Below are 18,750 nucleotides of genomic sequence, written 5' to 3' on the forward strand. Positions count from 1 at the left end.
GGAGCTAGAGTAATGCTCCCAGTCTATGTTTGGGTAGTTAAAGTCGCCCAATATAATGGTGTTTGGAGAGACCTTCATATTTTCCAGTGTTCTCAGGAAGGCCGAGTGGGGTTCCTGGGTTTGGGAGGGTGGTCTGTAGCAGGCTATAAACTGGAAGGCAGTTTTACCCACTGTTAGTTGCACATGGATAGTCTCTGATGCTTCGTGCTGTGCCACCAACCTGGAGGTGTGGGTATCTTTGACGAATATTGATACTCCCCCTCCTTTTGTTGTTCAGTCTAAGTTTTGGGGCCGAAAAGCATGGTATGAGGTATAACCTGGTAGTGCTGGGGTGCTCTCAGGAGCCTTGAACCAGGTTTCTGTTACTGCACAGATATCAATGTTCTCCATGCTAAGGAGAGTTTCAAGTGCATGCATCTTGAGGTTTAGACTTTTGGCATTGAGTAGCATCACTCTTAGTTTCTTATCCCTTGTGATACCTATGGAGGTGGGTTTGTCTTTTGAGCCTTGCCTAAAAAAGGCACTATGGAGGTAGCAAGAGCCTTTGCCAATATCCAAAAGCCCAGGGGTGACAGGTGCAAGCCATCCCTAGCGAAGCATCGTGGCTTGTCGATCATGTCATCCTAGGCTGACAGGCACTGGATCCCCTTTGAATGACACCAATACTTAAGCCAGTTGTTGAAATTGATCATCTTGTCTTCATATTGTGGCATCATTTTTGGTGAGGATAAGATGCTACTCAAGGTCAGGGTCATACCGGCCTGAGCTACATGCTCAGAGAGCTCCTCTATGTCTCTTTTCATGTAGTCCAGGGAGGTACGTCTCAGGTCATTCACACCAGCATGGACAATGACTGAGTCATATTTGTACTTGCCTTGGAGTGACCTGAGTGCGTGTGTTATGTGGCGGATCCTAGCGCCTGACAAACAGCTCACCGTGACCTTCTCCTTGTTCAGCCTGGTGAGCGGGACGTCAGTGTGCCTGACGATAGAGTCACCTATTACAAGTATATCAGGTGTGTTGTTTAGCCTTAAGGGCTGTGACTGTTTGGCACACTGGCTTTGTGAGCTATGTGTTGCACGTGTTTTGTTTTGGGGTAGCGGTTGCTTGGGTGTCTGCTTTGGAGGTCTCTGCTGCTTAGGCAAATTTTTATTTAGAGCCTCCAAGTATGTTTTTGTGTGTTTATGTGTTTGGTTTGCTGTCGTGGTAGGTCTATGTGAGACTGGAATTTAAATGAGTGTGGTTTCCTTTTCCTCCTGACTGGTTACGCCAGTACTGAGTTGAGAGAGCTTAGCCTCCAGTTTGGCTGTATAGTTGCATCTCTCACATGTGTTGGAATTTGTTGGGAGGAGAAGAGGGTTGTCTGTGTACATGAGGCAGTTGTAACATTGCCCCAAGATTCCCAGATTCACCAGCTGGACTGGAGAGGAGATTGACAACTGATCTTTGGACATGCTAGAATAGTATTGGGAATTCCTTTATAATTGAAAAAAAGGGCCAATGGGGAACAAGGTACTCAAGGGGAGTTTGTGAGGGTGTAGTGCTTTTAATTTTTTAGTGCTGACTTAGTGAGCAAGTGCCAGGTAACTTAAATGCAATGTGTTACAGGTAACTTAAATGCAAAAATGACAAACAGTAACTTTCTTTCAAGTGAAACAAGGAAATAAGTACAGTAAGCAATGCAGATATCACTAGGGATCCACAGAAGCGCTGAAAAGCTGCATTTTAGGTAGAATTAGCATTTCAGGGAAATAATAAGCAAACAAACAACAAGCATACAAACAAAGCTAGATTCAGCAGGCCTGGAACTAGTCTATGCTACAGCAAACAAGGTGTACCAATTTCAGTAAGAAACAGTTCAAATATGCAGGCACTATTAGCCTTTAACCAGAAATTCCCAGCTCAGAAGGGCAGAGTCTAGCCTCTCCTCCCACAAGAGTGCAGACCACGAACCTTCTTAATGTAAAATAACTGGCCTGAAGCCCAAGTGCTTAAACCTTGTTGATGATTTTGATAGGGGAAGACTCTTTGACATACGTAAGAATGTTAAATTTGCTACTCCCAATCAGAGATCAGGGAATTTTAGGCCCAAAAGATCCAAATCTATTTTAAAGAAAAGAAATTGGGAGAATATTATATCAGGTGAAGATACCTCATCCAATACTGAGGGGGAGGAGGCCCACATGGATAGGTCACCGAGGTCAAAGAGAAACAATCTGGGAGATAACTTGGCCCACCCTTTAGGCCTAGGTCAAGAAGAGGGGGGAAAAAGCATAAAGGTCCCTCCCGACTTAGAAGGAATGTTGAGGGTGATGGCTCAGGTGTAACATCATGTAATGTTTTTAATATCTCATCTTTGGAATTGTCGGATATGCAAATAAAAACACTCAATAAAGGCCTTAGCTTTGTTCCTAGCTTTTTTGTGCCTAAACAACAATTTGCACAGGATGTGGTAGATTTCTGCCACAATTTAAATTTACGTTTATTTTTTTCAGGGCAAACAACATCAGGCTGATAATAGACCTTTTAGATTTCGAGATTCCACGTTTAAGCCACCCATGTCTCCGGTGGTTTCACTTTTCCAGGGCAGTGTGCTCAAAGATTTACATCGAAAATTAGGTAAGGATTACTTAAGTAGGGACAATATGACTTGGACTGAAAGAATTTGCATAGATGAGCTTAGATTAAACAAGGTTATTGTATTTCATCTGCGGACAAGGGAGAAGCTATAGTGGTCCAAGATTGGACACAATATAATGATGAGGCACAGAGAGAAATTCTGGCTCAAAAATATTATAAGATAATGCCTATAGATCCTACAGCCAAGTTTAAGGTTGAGATTAATGCCTTTTTGGACTTGGCAGTTGAAGAATGTATTATTTCTAAGGAAACTGCCTATCATCTTAAGGTTGAACATCCTAAACAACAATACTTATACCTCCTTCCCAAAATTCATAAGAACCACAGTAATCCCCAGGTAGACTTATTGTTTTGGGGTGAGGCTCACTCACAGAACCCATTTCTGAATTTCTTATGTATTATTTGAAACCGCTGTTATCATGCACACGGGCTCGGATACAAGACACAACCCAATTTTTGGGCATAATATCAGATATGCAACTTGAACCCCACTGGTTATTGTGTAGTATTGATGTCATCTCCCTGTATACCAATATCCCCCATTGGGCAGGGTTGGCTTCTCTTCAATATTGGTTGGATCAGGCTGAGTGTTATAGACCAGGTTTTAACACTCTTTTGGTCTGTTTGGCCAAGCATGTTCTAATTAAGAATGTGTTTTATTTTCAAAAACAATATGCATGGCAGGTACAGGATACGGCTATGGGGGCGTCATTTGCCCCCATATATGCTGACCTGTTCATGGCTTACATAGAGGAGCAACTGATTTATGATGTTAGTCATAATATTTATTTGGTAGAAATTGATATTTGGAGGTGATATCTTGATGACTGTTGGATGGTGTGGAGAGTGGATGCTTCTTATTTGGCGGAGTTTGTTGTATATTCGAACCAAAATAAGGGGGGATCCAGTGTAAGTTAACCTGGCACAAAAATGAGATCACTTTTCTGGATGTCTTGGTTAAACGTACCCCCGAGGACACCTTGGAGACTGAAGTTTTTTGCAAATTTCCGCAATGTAATACCTTGTTACATGCTTCCAGCTTCCACCCCCAACATGTCATCAGGAATATCTCCAAGTCTCAGTTTCTCAGGATTAGAAGAATTCTTTCACACTCCTCTATTTACAATCAGTATAAGTGGGATCTTTCCAATAGATTCAGGAATCGGGGATACAGGGCTCGTGACATCGGTAGAGCTAGCCAGTTTGCTTCTCAGCAGGACAGATCTGATTTGCTTGTATAAAAGGGTGACCAGCCTGTTAGGAGCAATCATGTTAGGTTAATTACTATGTATGGTAAAAATACACATTCGTTCATGAATATCATCTCTAAGCATTGGGATATTCTTCAAGGGGAGGGCTCACTTATGGAATATGTAGGAGAGAAGTGTATATATTCCTTTCGCAAGGGTCGCTCTCTAAGTTCTTTGTTAAACCATTACAAAAGGTGTCAGAATCAGGATAGTTTTTTTTAGCCAGAGAACTATGACTGGGGAGAAATTGATGGATTGCAGTCCATGTGGTTATTGTTCCAATTGTTCAAAGGTCTGCAAAACCTGTAGTTTTACTAGCCAAAATACACCTCAAGTGTTTGACATCACTTTTTTTGCTACTTGCAGTACCAATTGGGTGATATATCTAGCAAGTTGTACATGCCCAGCATTTTATGTTGGACAAACATCCAGGCCACTTAAACTCCGGATAAGTGAACACATGAGTGACATTAAGAACTGCAAACAATCTAGTGCACTTTATAAACATATTTGTAAATATAACACTGGGATATTTAGATTTACAATCATTGACTGTATTATATACAAAACACAGGACAAGGCAGGATTGCATGAGATACTTAATTTGAAAGAAAAGAAGTGGATAGTCAAACTTGGTGGATTATTTCCACCTGGCTTGAATGAGCCAATAATTGTATAAGTGTTAATTGGTATATATGTGTATATATATATATATATATATATATATATATATATATATATATATATAGTTTTGTTGGAGGGAGATTTTGTTATACTGTTCTTGTTCACTGAGGAAGGCAGCATTGCCGAAACTGGTCTGATTTATTTGGTGAATATGATACATTTGTGTATGTTTAAATACACTATGTTCTAGTTATAATACAATTTTTTCACACTGATTTTTGCTGGCTCTGTTTTGGTCTACGTAATTTAGGAGTTTTGGGCCGTTGCACTAGCCGTACCTGCGGGTCCTTCACGGTATCTATTATAAGCCTAATCAACAATCAGAGGACAGAATCAAACCTTGTACTTTGTATTTGTGGGTAAAAGTCTTAACCATTATGTCAGCCCCTCCCCTTCATAAATACTTCATCCTCATTGAGCATGTATGCGATGCAGAACACATTGTCATGCCAGATTTGTGTTGGTGTAATTGTGTGGAACATCTCTAATTGGCTGCTGCTGCTGGTAGGTGATGTGTTGTTTGGTCTGTCATGGGTAGTTTATGCATGCATGTTTGTTTGCACAGTGTGGAGACTTTGGCTTGCCGCAGGTAAGTGTTGTGCATTTTTAACCGTTTGGCTGTAGTTCTGTTTGCAAAACTCCGAATATTCCTCAGCATGTTATACTGAGGTGCATATTGGCTTTGTATTTGCATTGATTTGCTTATTGTATTATTAGTTACTAGTAGTGCTTTGCAGTTTGTGGTGTGGTGTGTTACATAGCCTCCATATGTCCATTTCTGTATCATTTGTGAATTGTGGCAGCAGATTTATTCTGCTAATAGTCTTCATTCGCATAAGTACTGGCTGCACATGGTCAGTATTTCACATTTAATTCTGAGTCAGACAGGGGTCTGGTAGATAAGCCTTTGAGTGCAAGCAGTCTCCATTTGTGGATGATATTGTGAATGCTACTGCACTTTGATTATGAGCAATGAGTACTCACTAAGTTATCCCAGCTAACTTCTGTCAAAACACAAGGCCCAACTAAACACTAGCTATCCCCAGCTGCTATAAATAAGAGTCTTTCAGTCTGTTGTTAAAGATGAGGAAATTAGTTCCTGTGAAGATGTCACTTTCAGTAACTGGTTTCTTTATAATGGGGTTCTATGGCTTTAAGATTGTTCAAATACGCGAGGAGAGAATTGATTTGTTTTCCAGTTTCTCAAGAGCTAAGTTAGACAAGGCTGTAGATATGTTAACTAAATGTTATATTGCACAGGAATTTGGTTACACTCTGGGATGTCTGAGTAACCAGATGTTATTCTTATGTGCTTTCGTGGTGTTTACATAGATTTTATTGTGTCTTCATGTGTTTGTTTGTAATCAGACCTTTAACATACAGTTCTACACAGGGGTTTAACAACAGAATAGCAGTATTGTAAATGACCAGGAGTTATGAAATTTTCATGTGAACAGTGCAAACATCAAGTTGAACTTTTTAGAGTATGACCCAACAAAGAAAAATAGCGCATTGCTAGCAGACAAAGTCCTTTTTGCCAGGTCTTCTCAAAAGTTATTGCTAGTTCCAGTTTGAATGTCATCTTTCTTTTCCTTCTATTGCTGTATATCCTTTATCCTAAATCCACTTTCTAAAGTTATTCTGGCCATACCTCTCAACCTCTTAGTGTAAGGAATCTGGACAAAGCCTAAAATTAATGGGTGGACAAAGCCCCAAGGGACAGATTTTAAATATTGCTTTTATAAACTTAGAAAATTACTAGAATAACAGAACGTGTGATAATATGCATTTCCTGAAGGATATGAAGTCTGAAATAAAAATGTATGTTATTATTTAATTACTTCAATCCAAAGTGATTTGCTAGAAAAAACACAAGATTTATGAGGAAAAGACAAAAAAAATAAGGAAAAAATCTGGACATTCTATGAAAATCTGGACAGTTGAATTTTGGCAATCCTCACTTCCTTTATGTCAGATCTTCTAGTTTAAGTAAGGTCTGCTATTCAATCCAGCAGTGCCCCTCTGGTGTTTATAGTCAAGAAAAAAAAAAAAGTCCTTGTATACTTCCTGAAACTGAAAAAAAATATATACCTGTTTTCATTTTCCAAGTGCTACCTCTGTCAGTGAGACTGGAAGTACTTGATTCCACAACGTCAAGGCTATGCTACTGGACTGACACTTACTCTGTCAGTGTCTGCCTCTCTATGAAAGAAAATAATCATTTATTTTTTCACCTGTAATTATGAAAAACTTTCATTGTCATACCCTCACCAAATTCCTCTACTACAGACCCCCACACACACCAGTACTACTAGAACTTGAGTAAAGTCACCTTCCCTAGACCAAGCATCTGTACTCCATGGGGCATAACTAGGAATGAGGTGATTAATATAGCAATAACCCACGCCTGGGTGTGGGTAATGCTAAATTTACCCACGGTTGGCGTGGTTTGGTCCCGAGGGCGAAGCCCGAGGGACCAAACAAAGCCAACCGTCGGTAAATTTAGCATTACCCACACCCAGAAGTGGGTTATTGCTATTATACCATGACATTATTTAAGAAAAGAAACTATCACTTTTCTTAAATAATGGCATAGTATAATGCCTGTTTACTGCCCTTCCGCAGATGTCTGGCATCCGCGTAGTTCTGATGTACTGCGGCGCCTGCGCAGTACATCAGAGTTGTGGCAAAAGCAACGGAGAAAGCAAGATCTTCGTTGCTTTTATGTCTCGCTATGTTAAATGAGTTTAACATAGCGAGACAGTTTTAAAATAAGCAACGGACATCTCCGTTGCTTATTTTAAAACTGTCTCGCTATGTTAAACTCATTTAACATAGCGAGACAAAAAAGCAACGGAGATCTTGCTTTCTCCGTTGCTTTTAAACACTGTCTCGCTATGTTAAATGGGTTTAACATAGCGAGACAGCTTTAAAATAAGCAACGGAGATCTCCGCTGCTTATTTAAAGCTGTCTCGCCATGTTAAACCCATTTAACATAGCAGACAGTGTTTTAAAATGAGTTATACTAATGGAAAAAGTCCGGCGACGGACCTTTTCCATTAGTATAACTCGATTTACAACAGCTGGCCAATCAGCGCACGTTTTGGGGATCATGATATAATATAGCAATATCGCCTGGGTGTGGGTAATGCTAAATTACCCACGGTTGGCGTGGTTTGGTCCCGAGGACCAAACAAAGCCAACCGTGGGTAATTTAGCATTACCCACACCCAGGCGTGGTTATTGCTATTATCATGACATTATTTAAGAAAAGAAACTATTACTTTTCTTAAATAATGGCATAGTATAATGCCTGTTTACTGCCCTTCCGCAGATGTCTGGCATCCGCGGCAGTTCTGATGTACTGCTGCGCAGTACATCAGAGTTGTGGGCAAACGGAGAAAGCAAGATCTCCGTTGCATTTTGTTTAGTGTTTAGCTATGTTAAATGAGTTTAACATGGCGAGACAGTTTAAAATAAGCAACGGACATCTCCGTTGCTTATTTTAACTGTCTCGCCATGTTAAACTCATTTAACATAGCGAACTAAAAAAGCAACGGAGATCTTGCTTTCTCTGTTGCTTTTAAACACTGTCTGCTATGTTAAATGGGTTTAACATGGCGAGACACTTTAAAATAAGCAACGGAGATCTCAGTTGCTTATTTAAAGCTGTCTCGCTATGTTAAACCCATTTAACATAGCGAGATCAGTTTAAATCGAGTTATACTAATGGAAAAAGTCCGCGACGGACCTTTTTCCATTAGTATAACTCGATTTACAACGGGCACGCTGGCCAATCAGCGTGCACGTTTTGGGGGATCATGGTATAATCTACATTATTTTCTACAGGGTTGTTATTTCAGTTAATTTCTTCCAATGTGTCTTGCACATTGTAAATGACAGTTGTTTCTTCTCAGTCAAACAATTTTATTTTTCATTCTGAGAGTACATTTCTTATTATTATTCTTATGACACTGGTCCACTGGTAGAGGGGGGAAAGTATATGTGCTGCTTGTGACCCAGAAACAGAATACTGGCCTGAGTACAGAAGACAAGCTTGGTGGATGTGGAGGACAGGGTCACCTCTTCTTAGGGGTTGAAATAAGATACCACAGGTTATATCCTCAAGTGATGACTTGGAATACAGGTTAATATGACAATTGTTTATAACAATACATGAGAGGATAAAAGAATAATAAACTGACGTGAATTACTGAAATCTTAGATTGGATTTGATTATAATTAAGCAAAAGGGATTTGTGGCACAAAGCCTACTACATACACTTAACTCCCAGGATGCAAATTAGGGCAATTTAACTGTTACACTTTCTACATTTTATGACTTGCCTCATATCAGATTGGTAGTCTTATATCCAGCTAAGCAGATCTCCAGCTTATTGGGGCATGAACGTTCATCGTGGACAATGGCCAAACATAAAAGAGTACATATTCATTCATTCCCATTGACAACAGTACTGATGTTTGTGATGGGGCTCTAGGGGGAACATAACACTATAAGAGAAGGATTTAGCATAATGGTTAATGTCTTTATCTCACAGCTGTAAGGTACATAGTTTCATTCTGACTTCTGCTTATTGGCTAGGCTTGTAATAGTCTGCAGATTGACATTGTAGTATGAACCTATGAGTATGAAGGACTTGCAAGTGACATAACCAGCCTCCAGTCCTTGGCCCTCTTAAGATGCAGACTTAAGCCCACAAGCTGTTCTCCTTTAGATGGATCATGTACCTGAGGTGGGGTTTGGTTGTTTTATAAATTAGAAAGCTTTGATGGAGAGTAGGAGTATATGCCAAGGATAGAGGAAGTAAGCAGGATTTTGGTATGAGAAAGGTTAACAACAGACCACATCTGTCATAGCACCAGTTTCATATTGTTTTTGGTTTCATGGAACACTAGCAGTTGCAAATTAAAGTCTGTGACTGCTTTTGACTCCACAGATTCAAGGGAAGAAACCATTGTTTCCATAAGCAATATTTGTTAATATTCATCTCCAAAGAAGTCCATTATTTTTAATATTCATACTCTGATATTTAATTTTAGTTTATATATTTTTTTAATTGATATCCAGGTGGTGACTTTCCAGGGATTCCTTAAGAGCTCCATCACAGGCTGTACAGTCCTGGTAAAAGGGCACAGTTTACATGATGTGCCAGTTTGTGATTTATAGACACATTAGCCTGTTCTTGTAAACAGAAAGTCCATAATATCTCCTTTTCCCCTGCCCACATAATTCCTGGATGATGACTGCTTGTTTGTAGCCTGGCTGTGATTGAATCTATAACCATCTGGATCCACAAAGCTGATATAAGTGTACTTTTTTTGCACTTGATCTGTTTCAGTGATAGTTAACAAATTTGTACTGCATTTATTTATTTGCTCGATTAAATATTGCTAGTCTCTGTCTGCATTTTGTTCAGCTGGTTTCACAGTGGAGGGTGTTTTGCATTCTGTGAAGCCACCTCATCCAATGTGTGTGCTACTGATCAAACAGCTTTTTGTGCTTATCTGAGTGTCTGAGGGTCCAACTTTTCTTTAATACTATTGGTGCAGAGAGTTACATTTCTGTGAGTCTGTGTTCAGTATCAGAACTGCTTCTTTGTAGCTTAGCTGTGATTGATTCTATAACCATCTGGATACACAAAACTGATATAAGTATACTTTTTTGCACTTGATCTGTTTCCGTGATAGTTAACAAAACTGTACTGAATTTATTTGCTTGACTGAATATTGCTGGTCTCTGTCTGCATTTTGGTGGCTTAGGAAATGCCTGTCCCTGCTGTTTATTTGATACTGGACAATTCTCCCAGTCCCATCTCATTTGCTCACTCGACTGAGTACAGTGAGATCATTTGGGAAGGACTACCCCCTTGCTTCTTTGATTTTGGACACTCCTCCCAGTCCCATCTCATTCTACTGTGTAGAGAGAGAGTATTTGGGAAGGCCAACCCCCTTAGTTTCTTAGTCTTGAATTATCTTCTGTTTCCTCCCTCTCCACTGAAAAAAATACACTTTATTCAGCTGCTGTTACTGTAATTGTGTTCTTCCTACTTTATTACCTTATTTTGCTTTGCTGCTTGCTCTTAAGTGTTCAAGTGCTTTTATTCTGTTGCATTTATTACTACTTATTAGTAGCCTGATTAAATGTGTCTGTTATACTAATCCTCTTAGTTCTGGCTTTAGCACTTGGGCTTCAGGCTAGTTATTTTACATTTTAGAAGATTTTTGTGGTCTACACTCTTGTAGACAAACCCTTATCAAAACCCTCTCTCCATACGTCTGTCCAAATTTTCAGAAGTCTATGTCTGGACAATTCCCATCAGTTTCTCCTGCCAGCCTAGTTGACATGGGGATACTGAGACAATGTAGCAGCTGCCTCATGTTCACTGACAACCCTCTTCTCCTAGCACATAAATCTTTTACTTGTGAGAAATGTATCTATGTCAGTCAACTGGAATCCATGCTCTCATGCGCCAGTCAGTACTCCTGACAAAGAGGAGATTGCCAGCACAAACACCACACCACCCACATGACATAGCCATGCACACACACACACACACCTATGCAGAGATCCTCAATAAAAATTTACATAAACATTAGATACCGCCAAAACACACTCACAATCATTCCACACACAATACCAAACACATCACAGACTGCAGACAACATACCAGTGTCTCACAAACACAGCCCATAAGGCATAACAGTAAACCAATACAGCTCATAAGGCATAACAATAAACCAAACATACTCATCATTGACGATTCAGCTGGGAGAGACACCAGTGTCCCCTTCACCAGGCTCAACAAGGAGAAGGTCACAGTCAGTTGTCTGTCAGATGCCAGAATCAGCCACATCATGCACACACTTAAGTCTCTCCACAACAAGTACAAGTATGACTCTGTCATTGTCCATGTTGGCATGAATGACTTGAGACGTACCTCCCTTGACTATATGAAGAGAGACATGATTGAGCTCTCAGAGTATGTGTCCCAGGCAGGTATGACCCTAGCTCTAAGCAGCATCCTATCTTCACTAAAAATGATACCACAATACCAACAAAAAATAATTGACGTCAACAATCGGCTTAGTTTCTGGTGTCATTACAAGGGGACCCAGTATCTGTCTGCCTGGGATGACATGGTTGACAGGCCTTGATGCTTTGCCAGAGATGGTCTCCAACTGTCACCATTGGGATTCCAGATCCTGGCCAAGGCTCTTGCCTCCCCATTGTGTCTTTTTTAGGCAATGTTCCAAAGACAAATCTTCCAACATAAAAGATTTGTCAGAAAGCAAATTGAAAGTCATGCTGCTTAACACTAGGAGCCTTAACCTGAAAATGCATTAACTGGACCCTCTCCTCCCACTGGAACATGCTGACATCTATGCAGTCAAAGAAACCTGATTCAAGGCTGTGGGGAACATCCCTGACTTACCAGGTTAGATCTCAAACCACACAGTCTGACCCCAAAATGAGGTCAGGTAGACTAAGGGTGGTGGAGTCTCTATCTTCATTAAAGACAAGCACACTTCCAGACTGATTTATCAGCATGACATACTAGAATGACTCCAGGTGCAACTGACAGTTGGCAAGACACCCATCCAAGTTATAGCCAGCTATAGACCCCCCCTCCATGACTCAGGACACCCACTCCTCCTACCTGGACCAACTTGACTCCATCAAGGTACCCCCTAACACCCTGATCCATGGTGACTTCAACTACCCCACTATAGACAAGGTGAACTGTTCCTACACTAATACAGTCACCCAATGATTCCTTAACTTTATCAATTCTAATGCACTGGACCAGCTTGTCTCATCCCCCACAAGGGGAGATAACATTCTGGGCTTGGTTCTCACCAACATGGATGACCACTGGCACCACTCCTATAGCAAGTTCTTCCCTGGTGAGATCAGACCATCGGTCTGTCTCATTCCAAGTTTCTATCCCGCCCACCCCCAGCCATAACCAGGCTAAAAAACTTCTCAAAAGCTGACTATAACCTCCTGAAGGAGGGTATCAGTAGCTTCATACCACTTCCCCCCTCAGAGGATGCAGACAGCTATGCTGAACAGTATGCCCATGTGGTACACAAGCATCTGTGCAACTGCATGGACTCAACCATGCCTAACAGAACTAAAACATGCCCCTCAAGGAAACACAAACATGTCTGGTGGATATCCTCTATCAACAGGCTTTACAACAAAAGGAAGAAACTGTTGTCCAAGGGTAAAAAGGCAGAAATTCCCAATTGGAAGAACTCCCTCCTTAGCCTCAACAAGCAAATTAGATCACTAGTGAAAAACCTCAAAGCCAGTTATGAATCAAAACTAGCCTCTGAAACAAAGGTAAACCACAAAGCCATATTAAGTAATGTCAGGAACCTCCATGGCAAAGCCCAGGTTTGTTCTGAATTAGTACTTAATGGTACTACTTACACTGATCCTGTTAACTTAGCCAACCCACTAGCAGATAAGTTCAGTGCAAACTTCACCCCTCCATCCCCCACAAAGCCCCATTCGACATCCCTGATACTTGTCCTGCACCTCACATCTTCATAGATCAAGTGTTAAAGGCCCTATCCAAGGTAAAGAACACAGCTTCGTGGGACCTGATAGTATACAAGGCTGTATTCTGCACCATTTCCAGTAAGAACTAGCTTCCCCATTGAGCACCCTAGTCAACCACAGCCTAAGTACAGGCTTCATTCCAGCGGAGTGGAGAGCTGCCATTGTCATCCCCTTGCACAAAGGTGGTGCCACTACTGACCCTGGAAACTATCACCCCATTAGCTTGACAAGTCTGATCTGTAAAGCCATGGAGCACATTATTATGGACCTCTTAAACAAGGACATAGGCAATCTCCAAGCACCTGACCCCACCCAGTTTGTATTCGTCAAGGACAGATCTTGCTTGTTAAACCTGGTTGACTTTTTTGAGACTGTCACCAAGGCACTGGATGATGGAGTCAGTACATGCAGCTTACCTTGACTTGGCCAAAGCCTTTGACACAATCTCCCACTCAGGCATCATTGAAACACTAACACAACTTGGTGTAAATTCCTGTCTCATCAGGTGGGTGACAAACTGGCTCACCAATAGGACCCACAAGGTCAAAATAGGAACCTCCACCTCCGACAGCAGACCTGTCACTAGTAGTATTCCCCAGGGATCTGTCCTGGGGCCCCTATAGTTTGGCATCTACTTCTTAGAGGTCCAGACAAAGACAAAAGGCCTGTGGCTGACCAAGTTTGCAGATGACTGTAATTTGGGCCCTGTCATTGACTCCCCAAATGATGTTAACATACTACAAGAGGGTCTAACAGCAGCAAATGACTGGTGCCAAAGTCATGCCCTTAAGTTAAATGAAAAAAATGTATTATCATACCATTTGGCAAAAACAAGGCCCCTACTGATTACCACATCAATGGCAACCCCCTAACCACACAATATGCGGTGAGAGACCTGGGTAAACAGGTTGACAACAATCTCACATTCAACCATCATGTAGCCGCAGTGGTCAGAAAAGCCTTTCACTTGGTTCATCTCATAAGTGAAGGGATTGCATCTAGAAAAAAAAGGAGGTTATTACCTCTCTGTACTCCTCCCTTATTAAGCCAGTAATTGAGTACAGTGCCCCATTTAGTATGTACCTCTCCAAATACCTGCACCAGCTGGAAAGCCCACAAAAATACCTCACAAAGAGAATCCATGGCCTCCAATATCTGTCCTATGTGGACAGGCTCGAATCACTATCACTCTACTTGGTATCTTACAGATTGCTGAAAGGTGATCTGTGTCTCACCTACAAGGCAAACTTGGACCCTGCCCTACTAGAGATGCTCCATATTATAAGTCTAACTCCTTGTGCATTACCCACTTGAAAAGCTTAAATCTAATATACAACATTTACAATGCCTGCTGGAGAGACAGGTTTGTCTCCCAGAGGCTGCCCTATCTCTGGAATAGACTTCCCATACATGCCAAATATGCCAGAGTACATCACTGACCCTCTTCATGTGCAACCACAAATGTGTCCCAGGGGTTCCACCTATGTGGCAGGTGCTTACTGAGGTTTCTTTTCTGGGGATAAGCTCTTGGCTAGGCTTGTAAGGGCTCCAGGGCCATTAGCCTAGTAACATCCTACGATCCCATGACAGTTGGTCCTTAATGCCAGACATTCGAGTTTCACACTTTGTATCCTTCGTGAAGTGCATGATACGGCAAAAGCTGTTTACAAAGCCAAGAGGTATGACTAACATTTCCTGTCCCACTCCCACGTATGTCACAACATGTTACAGGCATTACATAATGTGATCTTAAATGCATATAGTAAAAAATCCCTACTGTACTGACATAGGAATTAGTGCATCAGGATAATGCAGAGGTTTCTAGTGGTAAGGGTGTATGGTTCAAATCCCTTTTCCCCTCTATGAATTGTTTTAATTATATATGTTGCATATAAATCCTTGGAGTCTAGTGGTGGTACATTTGTCATTTCAGACCAAAGCACTAATTCACTACAGCTTGTATTTTTCCCTTGTGTTTCTTACTTATAAAACCTTCAGTTGCTTTACTGAGTGATCTATACCTAGATATTTTGTTTTTATTTTGAATGTATAGGTGTACTAAAACCATTATAATGAAATCATGGTAAAGACAGGAAGTATACACTTAAACATCATGGGTATAATTCTTAGCTTTCATTTCATGAAAGTGGAATTTCATAAAAAAAATGCAATTCAGTTAAGAATTAAACATCTTCAAGATCAGTACCATCTACATGGTCCCCATTGCAGGTTTTATGTCTGCATTCCCCCTTCACGTTTTATGTACAAGCTAATGTGATGTCCTCTGGACTCCACCAGCACTCTATTTAAGCAGGAAGCCCACTATCTCCCTTCTGGAAGCAGGTGAACCTGAGTTAAACTGCTTATTTCCTTCTCCCACCACCTGTCCCGCTCCTTCAGTGACCAGGCCCTTTACCTGAATGCAGATCACTGGATCACAGTGAGGGCTTTACCTGCTGGATGATGGACTTGAGCACATAAAGTACAGTTTAGGACCTGCAGTATATCAGCTTGTCTTCAGTCAGTTTAAGAGCATGTTAGCCTTTAGCACCTTGGATCACTGGGGCATGCACACATCACGCTACATTAAGTTGACTGATTTGTATTTTAAAGTGTTGATTTGTTTTTCCAATAGGAATGGGCAAAGGACAACACAGAATGCCTTCAAAGGATGAACTGGTACAAAGATACAATCGAATGAATACTATTCCTCAGGTATGAATTAATGTGTTATATAATGACAGTGCTGCAAGCATCTCAGGCTAGCCACACAAGTGGAAATAAGATCTGTCTTTAGCTGTGGAAACCATTGCCCAGGCTTGAAGTCTAAGTCTGGTGTTGGGTACATAATGGTATGATAACTTTGCTGTACTAATAATTAAGAACAACTGCAGTATTTCTATTAATTTTATATTGTAATGGCAGTATTTCTATTAATTGCATATTGTAATGGCAGTATTTCTGTTAATTGCATACTGTAATGGTGATATTTCTCTTAATTGCATAATATAATGGCGGTATTTCTATTATGTACATATTGTGATGGCAGTATTTCTATTAACTGTATATTGTAATGGCAGTATTTCTGTTATGTACATATTGTAATGACAGTATTTCTGTTATGTACATATTGTAATGACGGTATTTCTATTAATTGCATATTGTAATGGCAGTATTTCTATTATTTGTATATTGCAGTGGTGGTGTTTCTATTAATTACATATTGATTTGACAAAGAAATATTTGCTGTTGTCTGCATGGCTAAGACACATTTTTTTCGAGCAAGTTGCTAAAGTCAGCAATTTTATTTTCTGTAGAATGCGGCAACCTCAGATTTAGAATATATAACACGGGAATGCAGGGGTTGAAGCCTCCCTTCATACCTGATTCAGTCATAAACTATTTCAGAGTTTTTATAAGTAGATCAGAGACTTATTCTGAATGTGATAGGTCTGAAATTGACAATTATTAATAATGTATATTCATATGTTTATGATTTATTGATGGATGATGTCATTTTTAAACAATTGTTTGAATACTTTAAGGATGAATACCCACTTATACCAACCATATGTGGGCTCATTAAGATTCACAAATCACTTAATAACCCCCCTATGTGACCTGTAGTCTTAGGGAGGGGTTGGGTTACAGAGCCCTTGTGTATGTTGACAATTGATTACATCCATAGTTGATATAGTGGAGACTATTATTAGAGACACCAGGGATTTCTTGAAGAAATTGTTACAATGAGTTGAGGATAACAATACTGATGAATATTTGTAGTTACTATGTATATAACATCTTTATTTACTGTTATTCCGAACATTGAAGGTATTGAGTTTGTTAGAGGTTTTCTTAGCAACAGTTCTACCTATACCTCTGATTAAATATACTTGATTTGTTTTTTACTAGACATCATTCTTACGAGCAATGCCTTTACATTTGCTGGGAAATATATTCAGAAGGTGGGTGTAGCAATGGGCAGCATGTGCGCTAATACTTATGCGAACTTGGTGCTGGCAGAATGGAAATCTGAATTTATTTTTGATTAAAGAAATGGTCATTGTGACTCGCTTTTACACTATGCTAGATTTGTGGATGACGTCTTTTTTATCTGGGCAGGATTTTATCCACCACCTACATGGTACTACCGATTTCCTGAAATTTACTTTTAAGTACTCTCAAGTTGAAATAGACTTTTTAGATGTATATAGTAAGAGAACTGTCCATGGGATTTGATACAGCTGTCTATAGGAAAATGTGTAAAAAGACTGGCTTGCTACATGCACAAAGTATGCATCCAGGCATTTAAAAAGAAATGTAATGAAAAGTCAGTTTTATAGACATGCCAGATTACATAATAGAGATAGTGATATGTAGTCCTCGTTTGATGCTTTAACTGAAGAATTCTGTCAGCGAGGTTATCAGGAGTCTGTGATTAATCAAATACAGAATGAAGTGTTGTCTTGTTGCCAGACGACAGCCAAACCATTTTTAGTAATGAAACGAATGATCATCAGACTAATAAGGATGATCGGGCTGATTCAGTAAGGTTATGCTTGAATTATTCCAATAATGTACATCATGTGCATGATATTGTTAGAAGGCACTGGAATATACTTACCTCAGATGTTAAATTTAAAGAAATTATTGGTAATGAACCTAAATTTACATACAAGAACTTTAAATCTATTAAGAAAATGTTATGCTATAAACCCCTTTCAAGAGGTGTTGAGCCCAGATAGATATTAAAGAGATATTTAAATGTGGTGGATGTAATGTACACAATTATATTAGTGAAAGTGACTATCTTATACATCCAGTCAGAGGCTGGAAATATAATTTTGATTTTTATGCTGATTGCGGCACAAAGAATACTGTTTATTTTGAATGCTGCAATGTATGCAATAGTTATTATGTTGGTAAAATGAACCGCTGCCTTAGTGACAGAATTAGAGAACACTTATACGAATAGATGTGATATGAAAAATGTGCTGGGTAAGCATGCAGCTAAGGAAGGACCTATGCATACATTTAAGTTTCTTGTACTTGAGATGTACTTACCAAATATTAGGGGAGGTGATGTTAGAACTAATAGATAAAATGGATATTGCTGCTTCAGGCAACTAGAGGCAAGGGACTAAACAAACATGTCCCTTTAAAACCTGCTTTAAGATCATGTGATTTGAGTTCCTAATCTGAAGTATTTAATTGTTGATATTCTGTGTGACTGTTTAGATCTGATGAAGCACCAAGATTTGCTGTGAAAGCGCTCATTATTTTATTGTGTTTTTATTGTTTTATCTGTTTGTAGTTTATTAAAGTATTTTGTGCACCTTCTGGACAAGTTGACTCTCTGTTTCTGGTTCTAATATATCAGAAACATGTTTAGACTTGTTTTTAGATTTTGCTGATGCCTGATTATCAATCCTGTGGGTGTCAGTAAGTCAGAAATTAGCAAAGAATTTTGATGAGTAGTTCTATAGTCAAAAAACAAGTTTACCAAGTCAAGAATTTAAAGCCACTGATGGGAAAAAAAATCCAGGAAGGCACAATTATCAGTGTGAATATGAATAACATATCTA

General features: G+C 39.8%; 1 protein-coding gene across 4 annotated transcripts in view; it reads left to right on the forward strand.

Annotated features, from left to right (window-relative positions):
• Positions 1–18,750, forward strand: part of PARP6 (poly(ADP-ribose) polymerase family member 6) — a 1,412,227-nt gene that overhangs the window by 1,109,785 nt on the left and 283,692 nt on the right. For all 4 annotated transcript variants that reach the window (XM_044077510.1, XM_044077512.1, XM_044077511.1 and 1 more), the window contains one exon: positions 15,801–15,880. In XM_044077510.1, the coding sequence (XP_043933445.1) occupies positions 15,801–15,880 (80 nt within the window). The remainder of the gene's footprint in view (positions 1–15,800; positions 15,881–18,750) is intronic.

Source organism: Protopterus annectens, chromosome 7.part0, assembly GCF_019279795.1.
Source record: "Protopterus annectens isolate FY-2018-M chromosome 7.part0, PAN1.0, whole genome shotgun sequence".
NCBI classification, from domain to species: domain Eukaryota; kingdom Metazoa; phylum Chordata; order Ceratodontiformes; family Protopteridae; genus Protopterus; species Protopterus annectens.